At 35.3% G+C, this 13,667-nt stretch overlaps 1 protein-coding gene across 6 annotated transcripts in view; it reads left to right on the top strand.

Moving 5' to 3' along the window:
* The first annotated feature begins 1,176 nt into the window (after nt 1-1,176).
* Nucleotides 1,177-13,667, top strand: part of LOC144976617 (uncharacterized) — a 31,554-nt gene continuing 19,063 nt past the window's right edge. For 5 of the 6 annotated variants that reach the window (XR_013646122.1, XR_013646121.1, XR_013646123.1 and 2 more), the window contains exons 1-6: nt 1,177-1,253; nt 3,666-3,888; nt 5,840-5,881; nt 6,363-6,594; nt 9,474-9,673; nt 11,190-11,374. Coding sequence is in view for 1 of the 6 variants with exons in the window: in XM_078920913.1 (XP_078777039.1) it covers nt 3,774-3,888; nt 5,840-5,881; nt 6,363-6,594; nt 9,474-9,673; nt 11,190-11,374 (774 nt within the window). In the remaining 5 variants the exon portion in view is untranslated. Of the gene's footprint in view, nt 1,254-1,466; nt 1,652-3,665; nt 3,889-5,839; nt 5,882-6,362; nt 6,595-9,473; nt 9,674-11,189; nt 11,375-13,667 lie in introns of those variants that run through there. The other variant, XM_078920913.1, reaches the window with a different exon arrangement.

Raw genomic sequence — 13,667 nt, 5'->3', positions numbered from 1 at the left:
GTTCACTGAAAACTGAGTGCAATTATGGGATATTTTTAACATTAAAAAAAAAAATCCCCGTATTCATCCTACATGGGGAAATGTGTCTCTTGGGTCTATTCCAAGAGAAGGCTGGAATAACCAAGGCGTCAGCCGCAATGTAGCGCCGCAAATTGAGCTAGGGCGAGGAGGTGACTAGCTCAAGGCCACACAGGGCAGCGGCGTGTGATCGAACTCGGTACCTTTCAGACACGAAGCAAAGACCGTATACCGCTGGACCACGCTGCTCCCTTGTTGGAATGGACATTATTTTGTGTTGGTCTGAGAATATTTCCATTACAACAACGGGCCCATAACAATCATTTGGGTTATCAGACCTGCAAAGATGTATCTACATATACGACGGTCGTCGCCAATATTATTATGGAATAGACGTGCCGAACATCAGTGACTTACAACAGTTATAGAAAGAATAAAAAAATCTCTGTGCTTGGATGTGAATTACCTATGAAACGGATTGTGGTTATTCAATGAAATTTAATTTATTGTATTTATTTCTCATTTACTTTGTTTCATGTTTCATATTTCATACTTCATATTCCATTGTTTCATGCTTCCTATTCCATTGTTTCATGTTTCATATTCCATTGTTTCATGTTTCATATTCCATTTGTTTCATGTTTCATATTCCATTGTTTCATGTTTCATATTCCATTGTTTCATGCTTCATATTCCATTGTCTCATGCTTCATATTCCATTGTTTCATGTTTCATATTCCATTGTTTCATGTTTCATATTCCATTGTTTCATGCTTCATATTCCATTGTTTCATGTTTCATATTCCATTGTTTCATGCTTCATATTCCATTGTTTCATGTTTCATATTCCATTGTTTCATGTTTCATATTCCATTGTTTCATGTTTCATATTCCATTGTTTCATGCTTCATATTCCATTGTTTCATGTTTCATATTCCATTGTTTCATGCTTCATATTCCATTGTTTTATTGCACGATTGTCGACACATCCGCTTGGTGTGATTTTACTTATCAGTTAAGCGCTACTATAATATTAGGTCCCTGTCAACAGAGACGCTGAGGCTGATAATGCTCCCCCCCCCCCCCCCCCCCCCCCCCCCCCCCCCCCTCCTTTTCCTCCCTCACCACCACAACACACCTGTGAAGGCTAATTCCGGTAAAACATCCTGAACCGGATACAAAACAACAAGGACGTTAATCCAGGTAAAAACTTCGAAGGCTATGCGACAGTCAAGGTAAGGTACCGAATACTAATATTGTAATGAATAAATGGTGGAATAGACTTATAATATTAATATTAATAGCACGAGAATATATCCAGTGCCTGCCATCGGTCAATGCAACATCTCCCTGCTAACATTTAATAATGATATCTAATATCTAGTAATGTTTGTTTAGACTTAGAACAGGATTGGTCGGTAGATGGAGAGCCGCTGTGCTGTGACTGTGACGTCAGTGAGTGTGAAAAACAATTGGCAGATTTAGATTTAGATTTGTAGTAGTTGTCTACTAAACTATCTAGACCCTGACGGTCTGACGTATTCAGTTTTCGTATTGAATTAATTATTAGGTCTATCATCCGTGGGTATTTTTCATTCGTCTGATGTCTAGATACATCGACTAAGTTGAAATGGTGAACCTTTTAAACTTTACAGCATTTGTGGCGTTGTGAATGTGTGGAAAACAAGTCTAATTTTACTTCATGTTTTCAACAAAATTTAATATATCTCGCAGTAGCAGTAGTAGGATAGCAAGTGTTAGGTAGGCTAGGCCGTTTCCTCAACAAATTACAGATAAATAATAATAAATGAAAATGAGGAGGGTATTCACTTCAGTTTTCAGATCGTTTCTTCGTAGGTCTGTTGGTGTACTGTGTGCATGTGATTTGGTTCTTCGCAATTTTAACTGATTATTTACTATAATACTATAATAATGTCGGTGGGGTTTGACAACTTGAACTTGACAGTACAAGTACAGCCCGACAGCTTCAATTATATTTGTAGCATAGGGAGGCCTTCCGAAAGCTCCTACATCCCCAGTATTCTTGTTTTTTTTTTTTTATAATGTATTAGTAGGGGGTTGGGGGGGGGGGGGGGGGAACTTAAAAAAAAGAAAGTCTCCCCCCTCCCAAATCGCCTACTAGAACATTATAATAAAAGTTTTCCACCTCCCAAACCCCTTACTAGAACAAGAATACTGGGGAAGCCTTCCGAAAGCTCCTACATCCCCAGTATTCTTGTTTTTTATAATGTTCTAGTAGGGGGTTTAGGAGGGGGCAAACTTTATTTTAGCATATTTTATTCATCTCTCTCTCTCTCTCTCTCTCTCTCTCTCTCTCTCTCTCTCTCTCTCTCCTCTCATCTCTCTCTCTCCTCTCTCCTCTCACCCTCTCCACTCACTCCCTCCCTCCCTCACTTCTTTCTTTCTTCTTCTCTCTCTCTCTCTCTCTCTCCTCTCTCTCTCTCTCTCTCTCCTCTCTTTCTCTCGTCTCCCTCCTCTCTCTCTTCTCTCTCTCTCTCTCTCTCTCTCTCTCTCTCTCTCTCTCTCTCTCTCTCTCTCTCGCGTGCGCGCACGCTCTCTCTCTCTCTTTCTTTCTCTCTCACCCTATTCCCCCCCCCCCTCCATCTCTCTCGCTCTCACTCCCCCCCCCCCCCCCCCCAATCCCCTCTCTCACTTCATCCTTTTCATCAATACAACAATTTTGATTTGGCTTCAGTAAAGCGAAGTGACCAGGTTGAAGCAACTAAGAATAAATTTATTAACTCTAGAGGTGACAGGGCCAATTTCACTCCCAAAAAAACAAAAAACAGTTTAGAAAAACCCAACTTTTGTCAGAATTTCACTGTTGTTTCTCTATTGCTTTCTGTAAGAGATAAGTAACTGTGAGGCTAGTCTGTTTTCTACAGAAGCAAGAATCTCATGGCAGTTACTAATCTCTTCCTGAAAGCGACAGAAATGACAGTCAAATCGTGACAAAAGTCATGCATTGTGTCAATTTAAAATCAGCCATGACAGCTGTGGGGTTAAATGTCAATGAAATGGCGACTGACTGCATATGGAATTTCTCTCTTTAACCTGTTATTATGTCAGAAGAAGAAAATAAGTTGAAGACTATAGAGTTTAAAATCAATTTGATCAGAATAACAAGGATATTTAAGTGTTCTGGTGTCAAAGAAACACAACTATATACGAGTATATATATATATATATATATATATATATATATATATATATATATATATATATATATATATATATATATATATATATTTGAGACAGTCTACATTAATGTTTCAGGCCTAATCAGCCATCGTCAGGACTGTGTGTTACATGAGTTTGGTTTGTTGACTGTTGTTGTTTGTTGAAGTGAACCACTTCAACAAACAATGAGTCAACAAACCAAACTCATGTAACACACAGTCCTGACGATGGCTGATTAGGCCTGAAACATTAATTGTAGACTGTCTCAAACATTGTGGTAAATATTATAATAATAATTCGCTCCATTGCTACATGTCGAGCACTTTTCGTACCATATTTGTATCAAACACGATTCAATATATATATATATATATATATATATATATATATATATATATATATATATATATATATATATATATGTATAATTGCATTTCTGTCTCCAGGATGATGACAAAGATGAGACACGATTAAAATTTTGATGATGCGACAACTCATTCGTTTTGAGTACATTGTCATTTACAGGCCAATTTAACGACGACAAAAAAGTTAACATGGCGGCCATGACATCTTTCCTTCTGATCCATCGATTTTTGAATGTATTCATGCTGCTGCTCTTGTTTAAGCTGATGAGGAATGACTGTGGTGTACTGGCAAGTGATACAGACGGTAAATTGTTATATTATGTTAAAAATCAGTCAGCTCTCAATTATCTTGGGCATGATAGAAAAAAAAACTAAAACAAAACAAACAAGACTTGAGCATTTACAATATCCACTGAATGCGCAAAAAGTTTACAATGATGTGCCAGATGAAAATATAGATTAAAAAGATCTCGATGTCAGAGCCAAAATTGGGATCCAACCGACTCTGCACCCTCTCCCTGGCTGAGAGAGAGAGAGAGAGAGAGGGGTCAGGCGGACTGTGTTGTGGCGGTTGTATCCCAAGTTTGACTGTCTGACATCGTGATATTTTTATTCCTCTGTTTTCATCCAGTACTTCTCCATTCTCTATATTATTTATTTCTCATTTTTATTAATACAAGTGGCCGCTCCACTCTTTATCTGTACTTTACTTAAGCTTAGATTTTACATTCAGCTCACTCTTTGGTACCGTCAATGGGGCTACTTAGGCCACCTGGGGTAACTTAGGCCACTTACTGAAAACAAGATTGCTTATTTTAAAAGATAAATTACACGTAGCTTTTATCTTTTAAATAATTAGAACCCAATAGATCCAATAAGCACTCATGAATTTAACTTTTTTAAAAGTAACCTACTAAGTGGCCTAAGTAATACCTGATGGCCTAAGTAACCCCGGTTGACGGTATCAACTTCTTTATCTAGCTAACCATTTAAGATGAATCTTAATTTTGTGTTTTGCAAAAACAAAAATGTCGTATTTTCACTGACATCTCATTCTTAAAACAGTTAAATGAATTGTGGTTTTAAAAAGTTTGATAATTTGTTGACAGCTGCCCTTTGATTACCCGAGTCTCTTCAGCTTTAGGTCATCATAGTCAACTGGCAGGCAACCAGAGCAAATTTCCGTACTGCTTACTTCTGCTCTCAAACTAGTCGCAGTACTAAGTATGTAGGTGAGATGAGATGTCAGTAAGGGGCTTTTTACAATTTGTTTGACAGACACAACGCTGCTACTGGCAAGGTACTCATTTTACACGTTGATATGATGAGAAAATATCACTAAAGAGATCCTTTTCCAAGGACTCAACTTTGCACTGTCCATAGTGGAACTTGAACTTGTTCCTACAGGTCGCAAGTCAAATGTTATACCACTGAACCACAAATCTATACAGATCAAAGAGTGGTCATTCACTGAATTCAGGTAATTCAGTCATGATAGAAAACTACAGTAGTCACAAAATGATGACATCCACACATTGCTTTCATTTGTTTGCGGTTTTTTTCCTCTTTTTTTTTTTTTTTAGCCCAATTCTGTCTAAACTGAAAAAAGAAAAATTCAAAACAATTATCCTTAACCATGCTTCAACCATTTTATGTTTTTTTTTTCTAAAATTATTTTTAGTTACTTCGCTTGACTTTTGCTATGTCTGAGCTGAATAAAAAGAAATGAAGTGAGTAGGAAAGTGCCAGAAGACAATAGAGAATAAAAACTTTGCGGCGGCGATGGGGGCTCGAACCCGCGACCTTACTGGTACGACAACTGGCCGGGAGATTGTGCCTGTACCGTTTGAGCTATCCACGACCCCCAAAAAAAAGGTCTCTTCAAATCGTAGTCTAACTAGAGCCTTCTCTCCCCGACTTCTGGAGGTCACAGGTTCAACTCACAGAAACGCTGCAAACAAAGTTGTCATACTAATAAGGTCACGGGTTCAAGCCCCCATCGCCACTGCAAAGTTTTTATTCTCTGTTGTCTTCTGGCAATTTCCTCCCCACTTCATTTCTTGTTGTCATCAACATAAGTGCCGGCTCCACTCACTTTTCTGAGCTGAATAAATCAAACCAAGACCCATCGACTATTCTTTAACTTTAAAAAGAAATGGTACTGTATTCTACCTGTAAGATTTCTAGATTATATTATTTGACATCAGTTCACAATGAATATGCAGATATTGTATGTTCATTTTTCCTCTTCTTAGGTTCACCGGCCTTGTCAAGCTGGGATGCCATCTTGAAGAAAGGTACAACAAAACATATTTTGAAAATCTTGTCAAGAAAAATTTTCATTTTAAATATTATAAGGTTGTTATAACCTTGTCGTAAGGATACAAAGGTCATATTTAATTTAATTCATAAAGGAAATGCAAATTATTTTATCAATTATTTTTTCATGCAAATATAATATACATTTATCTCCTGAGTATAGGGGTCCTGATTGCTCAGTTGGTAGAGCACTCGCTTTACACGCAAAGGGACCAAAGTCGAACCTGAGTGCAGTCAAGATTTTTTTCTGACCCTTCTGTCAACCCAGCAATAATAAATGGGTAGCTGAGTCTATATTAAATTTGGTGGAAAGTACTTTGCGATAGACTAGTGTGTCCTATCCAAAGGATAGCAAGCAATTGCCACTGTCCATTTCACGCTATATATAGAAACTGGGATAAACTCCAACTCCATGGGCCCAATGGCTCTGAAGGACTACTTTTTTTCTTTGGCCTCCAGAGTATGACATTTGTAACCCTGACACACTGGTCTACAACCCAGCCACGATTTACCTGCCAAAGCCTGGTTCCACCACTGAACTGTATGTCAAATTGCTGCTGGTTGAAACTGTCCCAGGCAAATGTTTGTTTGTCGTTAAAACGTGTTCACAGTGCCAGGTCGGAGTTCAAGTCTTGGATCCGGAATTTGATTTTACGTATTGTCATAAAAAAACTAATACTTATTTTGAAAGGTAAGTAGTTATATTATGTTGTATTAATATAATTTCTTATTTTCATCAAAGAAGTATAGCTTGTTTTGAAAGGTAAATTGCAGTAGGCCAATTGTTATTATTTAATGTAATCTCTTCTTTTCGTCAAAGAAGTATAGCTTGTTTTGAAAGGTAAATTGCAGTAGGCCAATTGTTGTTATTTAATGTAATTACTTATTTTCATCAAAGACGTATAGCTTGTTTTGAAAGGTAAATTGCAGTAGGCCAATTGTTGTTATTTAATGTAATTACTTATTTTCATCAAAGAAGTATAGCTTGTTTTGAAAGGTAAATTGCAGTAGGCCAATTGTTGTTATTTAATGTAATTTCTTATTTTCATCAAAGAAGTATAGCTTGTTTTGAAAGGTAAATTGCAGTAGGCCAATTGTTGTTATTTAATGTAATTACTTATTTTCATCAAAGAAGTATAGCTTGTTTGAAAGGTAAATTGCAGTAGGCCAATTGTTGTTATTTAATGTAATTTCTTATTTTCATCAAAGAAGTATAGCTTGTTTGAAAGGTAAATTGCAGTAGGCCAATTGTGTTATTTAATGTAATTTTTATTTAAGTATAGTGGTAAATTTCGTTATTATTCTATCAAGAGAGTATAGCTTGTTTTGAAAGGTAAATTGCAGTAGGCCAATTGTTGTTATTTAATGTAATTTCTTGTATTTTCATCAAAGAAGTATAGCTTGTTTTGAAAGGTAAATTGCAGTGGCCAATTGTTGTTATTTAATGTAATTTCTTATTTCATCAAAGAAGTATAGCTTTTTGAAAGGTAAATTTGCAGTAGGCAATTGTTTTTATTTAATGTAATTTCTTATTTTCATCAAAGAGTATAGCTTATTTTGAAAGGTAAATTAGTGTATATGTTGATAATGTAATTTTATTTTCACAAAGAAGTATAGCTTATTTTGAAGGTAAATAGTTGTAATGTATTAATGTCTTTGCACCAAAGAAGTATAGCTTATTTAGTAAATGTTAAGTAATTAATAGTTTGACACCAAAAGTATTTATTGAAGTAAATGTATAAATTTTTTTGTCACTAAAAAGATGCTTATTTTGAAGGTAAATTGTATGTAAAGTAATATATTGTCTTGTCACCAAGAAAGATAGCTTATTTTGATAGTTAAATAGTTGTAATGTAAGTTAATGATGTTTTGCCACCAAAGAAGTATTGCTTATTTTGGAAGGTAAATAGTTATAATGTAAGCTAATTATGTTTTGTCACCAAAGAAGTATTGCTTATTTTGGAAGGTGAATAGTTGTCAGGTAATTATGGTTTGTCACCAAAAAAGTATTGCTTATTTTGGAAGGTAAATAGTTGTCAGGTGATTATGGTTTGTCACCAAAAAAGTATTGCCTATTTTGGAAGGTGAATAGTTGTAATGTAAGGTAATTATGTTTTGTCACCAAAAAAGTATTGCCTATTTTGGAAGGTGAATAGTTGTAATGTAAGGTAATTATGTTTTGTCACCAAAAAAGTATTGCCTATTTTGGAAGGTGAATAGTTGTAATGTAAGGTAATTATGTTTTGTCACCAAAAAAGTATTGCCTATTTTGGAAGGTGAATAGTTGTAATGTAAGGTAATTATGGTTTTGTCACCAAAAAAGTATTGCCTATTTTGGAAGGTGAATAGTTGTAATGTAAGGTAATTATGTTTTGTCACCAAAAAAGTATTGCCTATTTTGGAAGGTGAATAGTTGTAATGTAAGTAATTAGTTTGTCACCAAAAAGTATGCCTATTGGAGGTGAATATTTATGTATAATTATGGTTTTGTCACCAAAAAAGTATTGCCTATTTTGGAAGGTGAATAGTTGTAATGTAAGGTAATTATGTTTTGTCACCAAAAGTTTGCCATTTTGGAAGGTGAATAGTTGATAATGTAGGTAATTATGTTTTGTCACCAAAAAAGTATTGCCTATTTTGGAAGGTGAATAGTTACAATATAAAGTGATGTAATGCATAGGGTGTCCATTACCATGAATTGGTTTTTACATGTTTTTTGGAAGTCAATAAATGTGATCAATTCTGGGGTATTTTTTTTTTTTTACGTTTTTAAATCTAGATTCAAATTTTGCAACCACTATTTTAATTGTAAATTGATGTAAATTGCTGTTGTTTATTACTCATCCATGAACTAGTCTATTGTTTAAACTGTAGCGTATTTAATCTCAAATATTATATATTATATTATTATATTTTATTATTATTATTCACATTATTATTTTGTTATTATTATTTATATTATATTTGATTAATTATATATTATTAATATATATTATTATTATTATTTATTTTATGTTATTAATATATGAGAATAGATATGATGATGATGATATGATATCGAAGAATGGTATCATTAATGCTACAGAAACAATAACAAGTTCCAAATCCAAAGGTCTACTGGCTCTACATGACTATTTCCTGTCATTTTCTTTTCGGAGTGATGCAATTCTGGTAGAAGCTGTGGACTGTAAAAAGTAATTTAAAAAAAATGAATGTGACAGCTTCCAAAAAAAGAACAAAAGTATCAAACACAGAACGTTTCGGGCTCAAAATCTCTCTTTAGCCAACAAAAACAAAAAACAAAACATAAATACATCACTGGTTTTTTTTTGGTAATGTATTTATGGTTTCGTTGGTTTTTGTTGTTGGGTTTCGAGCCCGAAACGTCCCGTGTTTGGTATTTTGTTCTTTTTTTAAAAAACTGTTATATTCATTTTTATTTATTCATTTTCTTTTCAATTATTAAAAAAAAATAAGATTGAAGCTTTATATATTTCTAACATTAAGAATTATTATTAATTAATTATACATGTTTACTTCTTTCCTCCTTGTTAAATTTTTTTTTTTAAGTCCTAGGTGTCCATATTTCACTTTTTATGATGGAGACTACAGGGAACAAACCACCAAAACCATTCAAGCATCTCATAGTCTTGGCAATTTCAGCAGTGAATCGAGATATCTATATATAGAATCAAGTAGGAGTTTCGATGGGGCAATGTCAACCAATGAAGTTGGCGACGTCATTGCTAGGTTTAGGGTCTATTCTAAATGTAAGTAAAAAAAATAAAATCCCTTTTTGAGCTTTAGCCTAATATCCACTTGATATTTATTATCTCGAAATGTTTAAAATCAATAGATAGATATTACGTCAATGCCAGCACACCACACACCTAGTGGCGTCAATCTTTATTACATGAAGCTTCAATTATTTTGGATTGGATCGGGGTGGAATGTGCTTAAATTGCTTTTATTCATATTATAAAGCGCGGCTCTGGTTATGGAGCTGATCCTTTTTTTTAATATACATCCTATTTCCATTGTATTTTTTATCTTATTATGTAAATTATAGCACTATAGTACAAAAAATTTCCATTTTGGGATGAAATAAAGTATTATTATTATTATTATTATTTTTATTATTATTATTATTATTATTATTATTATTATTATTATTATTATTATTAAATGACCTGCTGAGAAGGATAAGAGAAGTGAAATCGACTGATAGTTAAAAAATCATGATTAAAACTCTACCTTTTTACTGTTACATTTTTATGATATTAATACATTATGACATACTTTGTTACTATTGATATCATTGTGGTATACGTTTTATAAATGTAAATTTTGTATATTTATTTGTAACGTGCGTTGAGCATTGTCAAAGGGTTAACACCCCATCTGTAAAACTCAAATTGTTACAGAAACACAGGCAGACAAATCAAATCCTTTTTTTTAGCTTGGACGACCAAAGAGTTTATAAAAAAGTTAGCTCAAGATAGAGAAGGATGGAAATTGTTTGTCTGTGGCCTATACCCTGACCCAGAGTGAAAGAGGCAATGATAATGATGATGCATTGAGCATCACACAGTAATGAAAATGCGCGATATAAATGCCCATGCCACGTATTCTTTATTATTATTATTATTATTATTATTATTATTATTATTATTATTATTATTATTATTATTATTATTATTATTAAAGGGTTCCAAACCATCCTCAACTTTTAACACGAAGGACGAAATGAAATAAAGTCTTTAGAGAAATTTTGATATCTGAGAAACAGAAGTTTTGAGATAACTGCCATTCTCTGAAAAAAAAACATGTATATAAAGATTTTGGCCATAAAACTCATCCTTCAAATATTTATCAAATAAAATGACTCTCATCTTGTCTGTAGAACCTGGGACTTCGCGAAGTATGACATTCGCCTTTGGACTGGTAGGTCCTGAGTTCGATTACTGCTCTTAGCGGCATTTAGTTGAGTTCCTGGATAAAGCTTTTTACTCACATTCTCTCACTCTATTCAGGTGTAAAATGAGTACCTGGCCATTATGTCTCATACTGTCCACTAGGGACCCCTTGTAAAGCGGTTTGAGCATGTTTGTACAATATTTTTACCACTAGATCCAATCTGATCATTTTTTTAATGTCATCATCATCATCATTATCATTTTCATCATACACATCATCATCTTCATTTTCATATTCATCATCATCAACACCATCATCCTCCACCTCAGCAACTGTAAACTTTATATTATAAATCCCATTTCCCACTAGCGAAGTACAAGGTGATTTCCCGGCAGGATACAGGAAGCACCAAGTTGGAACTGACGAGCCCATTCTTCCCTGACCCCTGTATTCAAAATGGAGAGACGTACCGAATTGTCATCAACAACTTATGGGACGACTTTTTCGTCATGACATTTGATGACTGGCTGATGCCGCTTGATGCAGAGTTGAGGGTTAGTAGAATGGAATGAGTAGGAGAGAATGCCCATTGACGAAATTGTGACTCTAGCCAGGAACAGACGTGCTTGGTCCCAATATGTGGATTCCTTGTGACAGTGACACTTTTATGCTGATGTAGCATAGCACTTTATAGGTGCCGTACTAATGTACAATGCAACTCATACATACATACATAGGAGAGAATTAAACATCAATGAAGTGAATAGCTTTGAAAAAGTGGCTATGCGGTTTTGTGGTATGACACTCACTTTCAGATTGGAAGGTCCTGGGTTCAAACTTTGCTCAGCTCATAGTTGAGTCCTTGGAAAAGGCTCTTTACTCACATTCCCTCATCATACTCAGGTGTAAAATGAGTACCTGGTTGTTAACAGCTTTGTCTGGGATGGAAAAAAAAATAATTGTAATATCGCCTAACAGGTGTCATGTTTCATTCTACATGTAAAATGCTTTTTTTTTAGCACGTTTAGTGTATATTGTGCTATATAAAAACTCAAGTTTTTTGGAGTTTTTTTTAATGTAACTTGGAGATTAAAAATTCAGTTCATTGAAGCAGAATAGGGCAATTCTGTATTTAATTCTGCCATTGTCATGTTCAGAGCATAGTTTTCTGTGGCTATGCGGTCTTGTGGTATGACATTCGCTTTCAGATTGGAAGGTCCTGGGTTTGAGCCTTGCACTCGAGGCTTGGCGCATAGTTGAGTCCTTGGTAAAGGCTCTTTACTCACATTCTCTCACTGTACTCAGGTGTAAAATGAGTACCTGGCCGTTAACAGCATTGCCTTTGTCAGAAAAATTGTAATATCGCCTAACAGGCGGCATGTCCCGTCCTACATGTTAAATGTTGCTGTTGACCAGGGACCCCTTGTAAAGCGCTTTAAGCACATTTAAGATATGAAGTGAGTAGAAAAGTGCCAGAAGACAATAGAGAATAAAAAATTTTTTTTCCGCGGCGGTGGTGGGGTTTGAACCTGCGACCTTATTGGTACGACAACTCCGCCTGGCAGGTGAGAGCGTGGCTCTACCGTGTGAGCTATCCACGAACACAAAAATATTCGTTTCAAACTCAAAGTCATTTCTAGATCCCTCTCTCACCCACTTCTTGAGACCGCCGATTCGTTCACCACCATCGCGAAGTAATTTTGACCAGCAGTTAAGCTTAATAGCCAATATTCTCATCACAAACATATAACATAGAAACGATTGAGACATTGAGTATGCTCCGGTGTATGGGGTGAATTTTTAATTCAGAAAAGTGAGTGGAGCAGGCACTTATGTTGGTAACAACAAGATATGAAGTGAGTAGAAAAGTGCCAGAAGACAATAGAGAATAAAAAACTTTTTTTCCAAATGACTTTGAGTTTGAAACGAATATTTTTGTGTTCGTGGATAGCTCACACGGTAGAGCCACGCTCTCACCTGCCAGGCGGAGTTGTCGTACCAATAAGGTCGCAGGTTCAAACCCCACCACCGCCGCGGAAAAAAAAAAAAAATTTTTTATTCTCTATTGTCTTCTGGCACTTTTCTACTCACTTCATATCTTGTTGTTACCAACATAAGTGCCTGCTCCACTCACTTTTCTGAATTAAAAATTCACCCCATACACCGGAGCATACTCAATGTCTCAATCGTTTCTATGTTATATGTTTGTGATGAGAATATTGGCTATTAAGCTTAACTGCTGGTCAAAATTACTTCGCGATGGTGGTGAACGAATCGGCGGTCTCAAGAAGTGGGTGAGAGAGGGATCTAGAAATGACTTTGAGTTTGAAACGAATATTTTTGTGTTCGTGGATAGCTCACACGGTAGAGCCACGCTCTCACCTGCCAGGCGGAGTTGTCGTACCAATAAGGTCGCAGGTTCAAACCCCACCACCGCCGCGGAAAAAATTTTTTTTATTCTCTATTGTCTTCTGGCACTTTTCTACTCACTTCATATCTTGTTGTTACCAACATAAGTGCCTGCTCCACTCACTTTTCTGAATTTAAGCACATTTGGTGGATATTGTGCTATATAAAGCTCAATATAAAAAAAAATAATTTTTTTCTCGCTTGTTTTCTCATGCTGATTTATATTTTTTATTTACTTTTTTTTTTTTTTTTAGGAGGGCAGCGTGGCTCAGCGATACGGTCTTTGCTTCGTACCCAAAAGGTACCAAGTTCGACTACCCACCTCGTTGTGTGGTTGCTGTATTGCGGCTGACACCTGGGTTATTCCAGTCTTCCCTTGCAATAGACCCGAGACACAAATTTCCCCTTGGGGATTCATAAAGCGAATTTTATTTTTAT

The sequence above is a fragment of the Berghia stephanieae genome, chromosome 7 (genome assembly GCF_034508935.2).
Source record: "Berghia stephanieae isolate SIO BIC M18660-M18661 chromosome 7, UCSD_Bste_1.3, whole genome shotgun sequence".
In the NCBI taxonomy this organism is placed as follows: Eukaryota; Metazoa; Mollusca; class Gastropoda; order Nudibranchia; family Aeolidiidae; genus Berghia; species Berghia stephanieae.
Note: the sequence above shows the minus strand (reverse complement) of the source record. Positions and strands in the feature narration are given on the sequence as shown.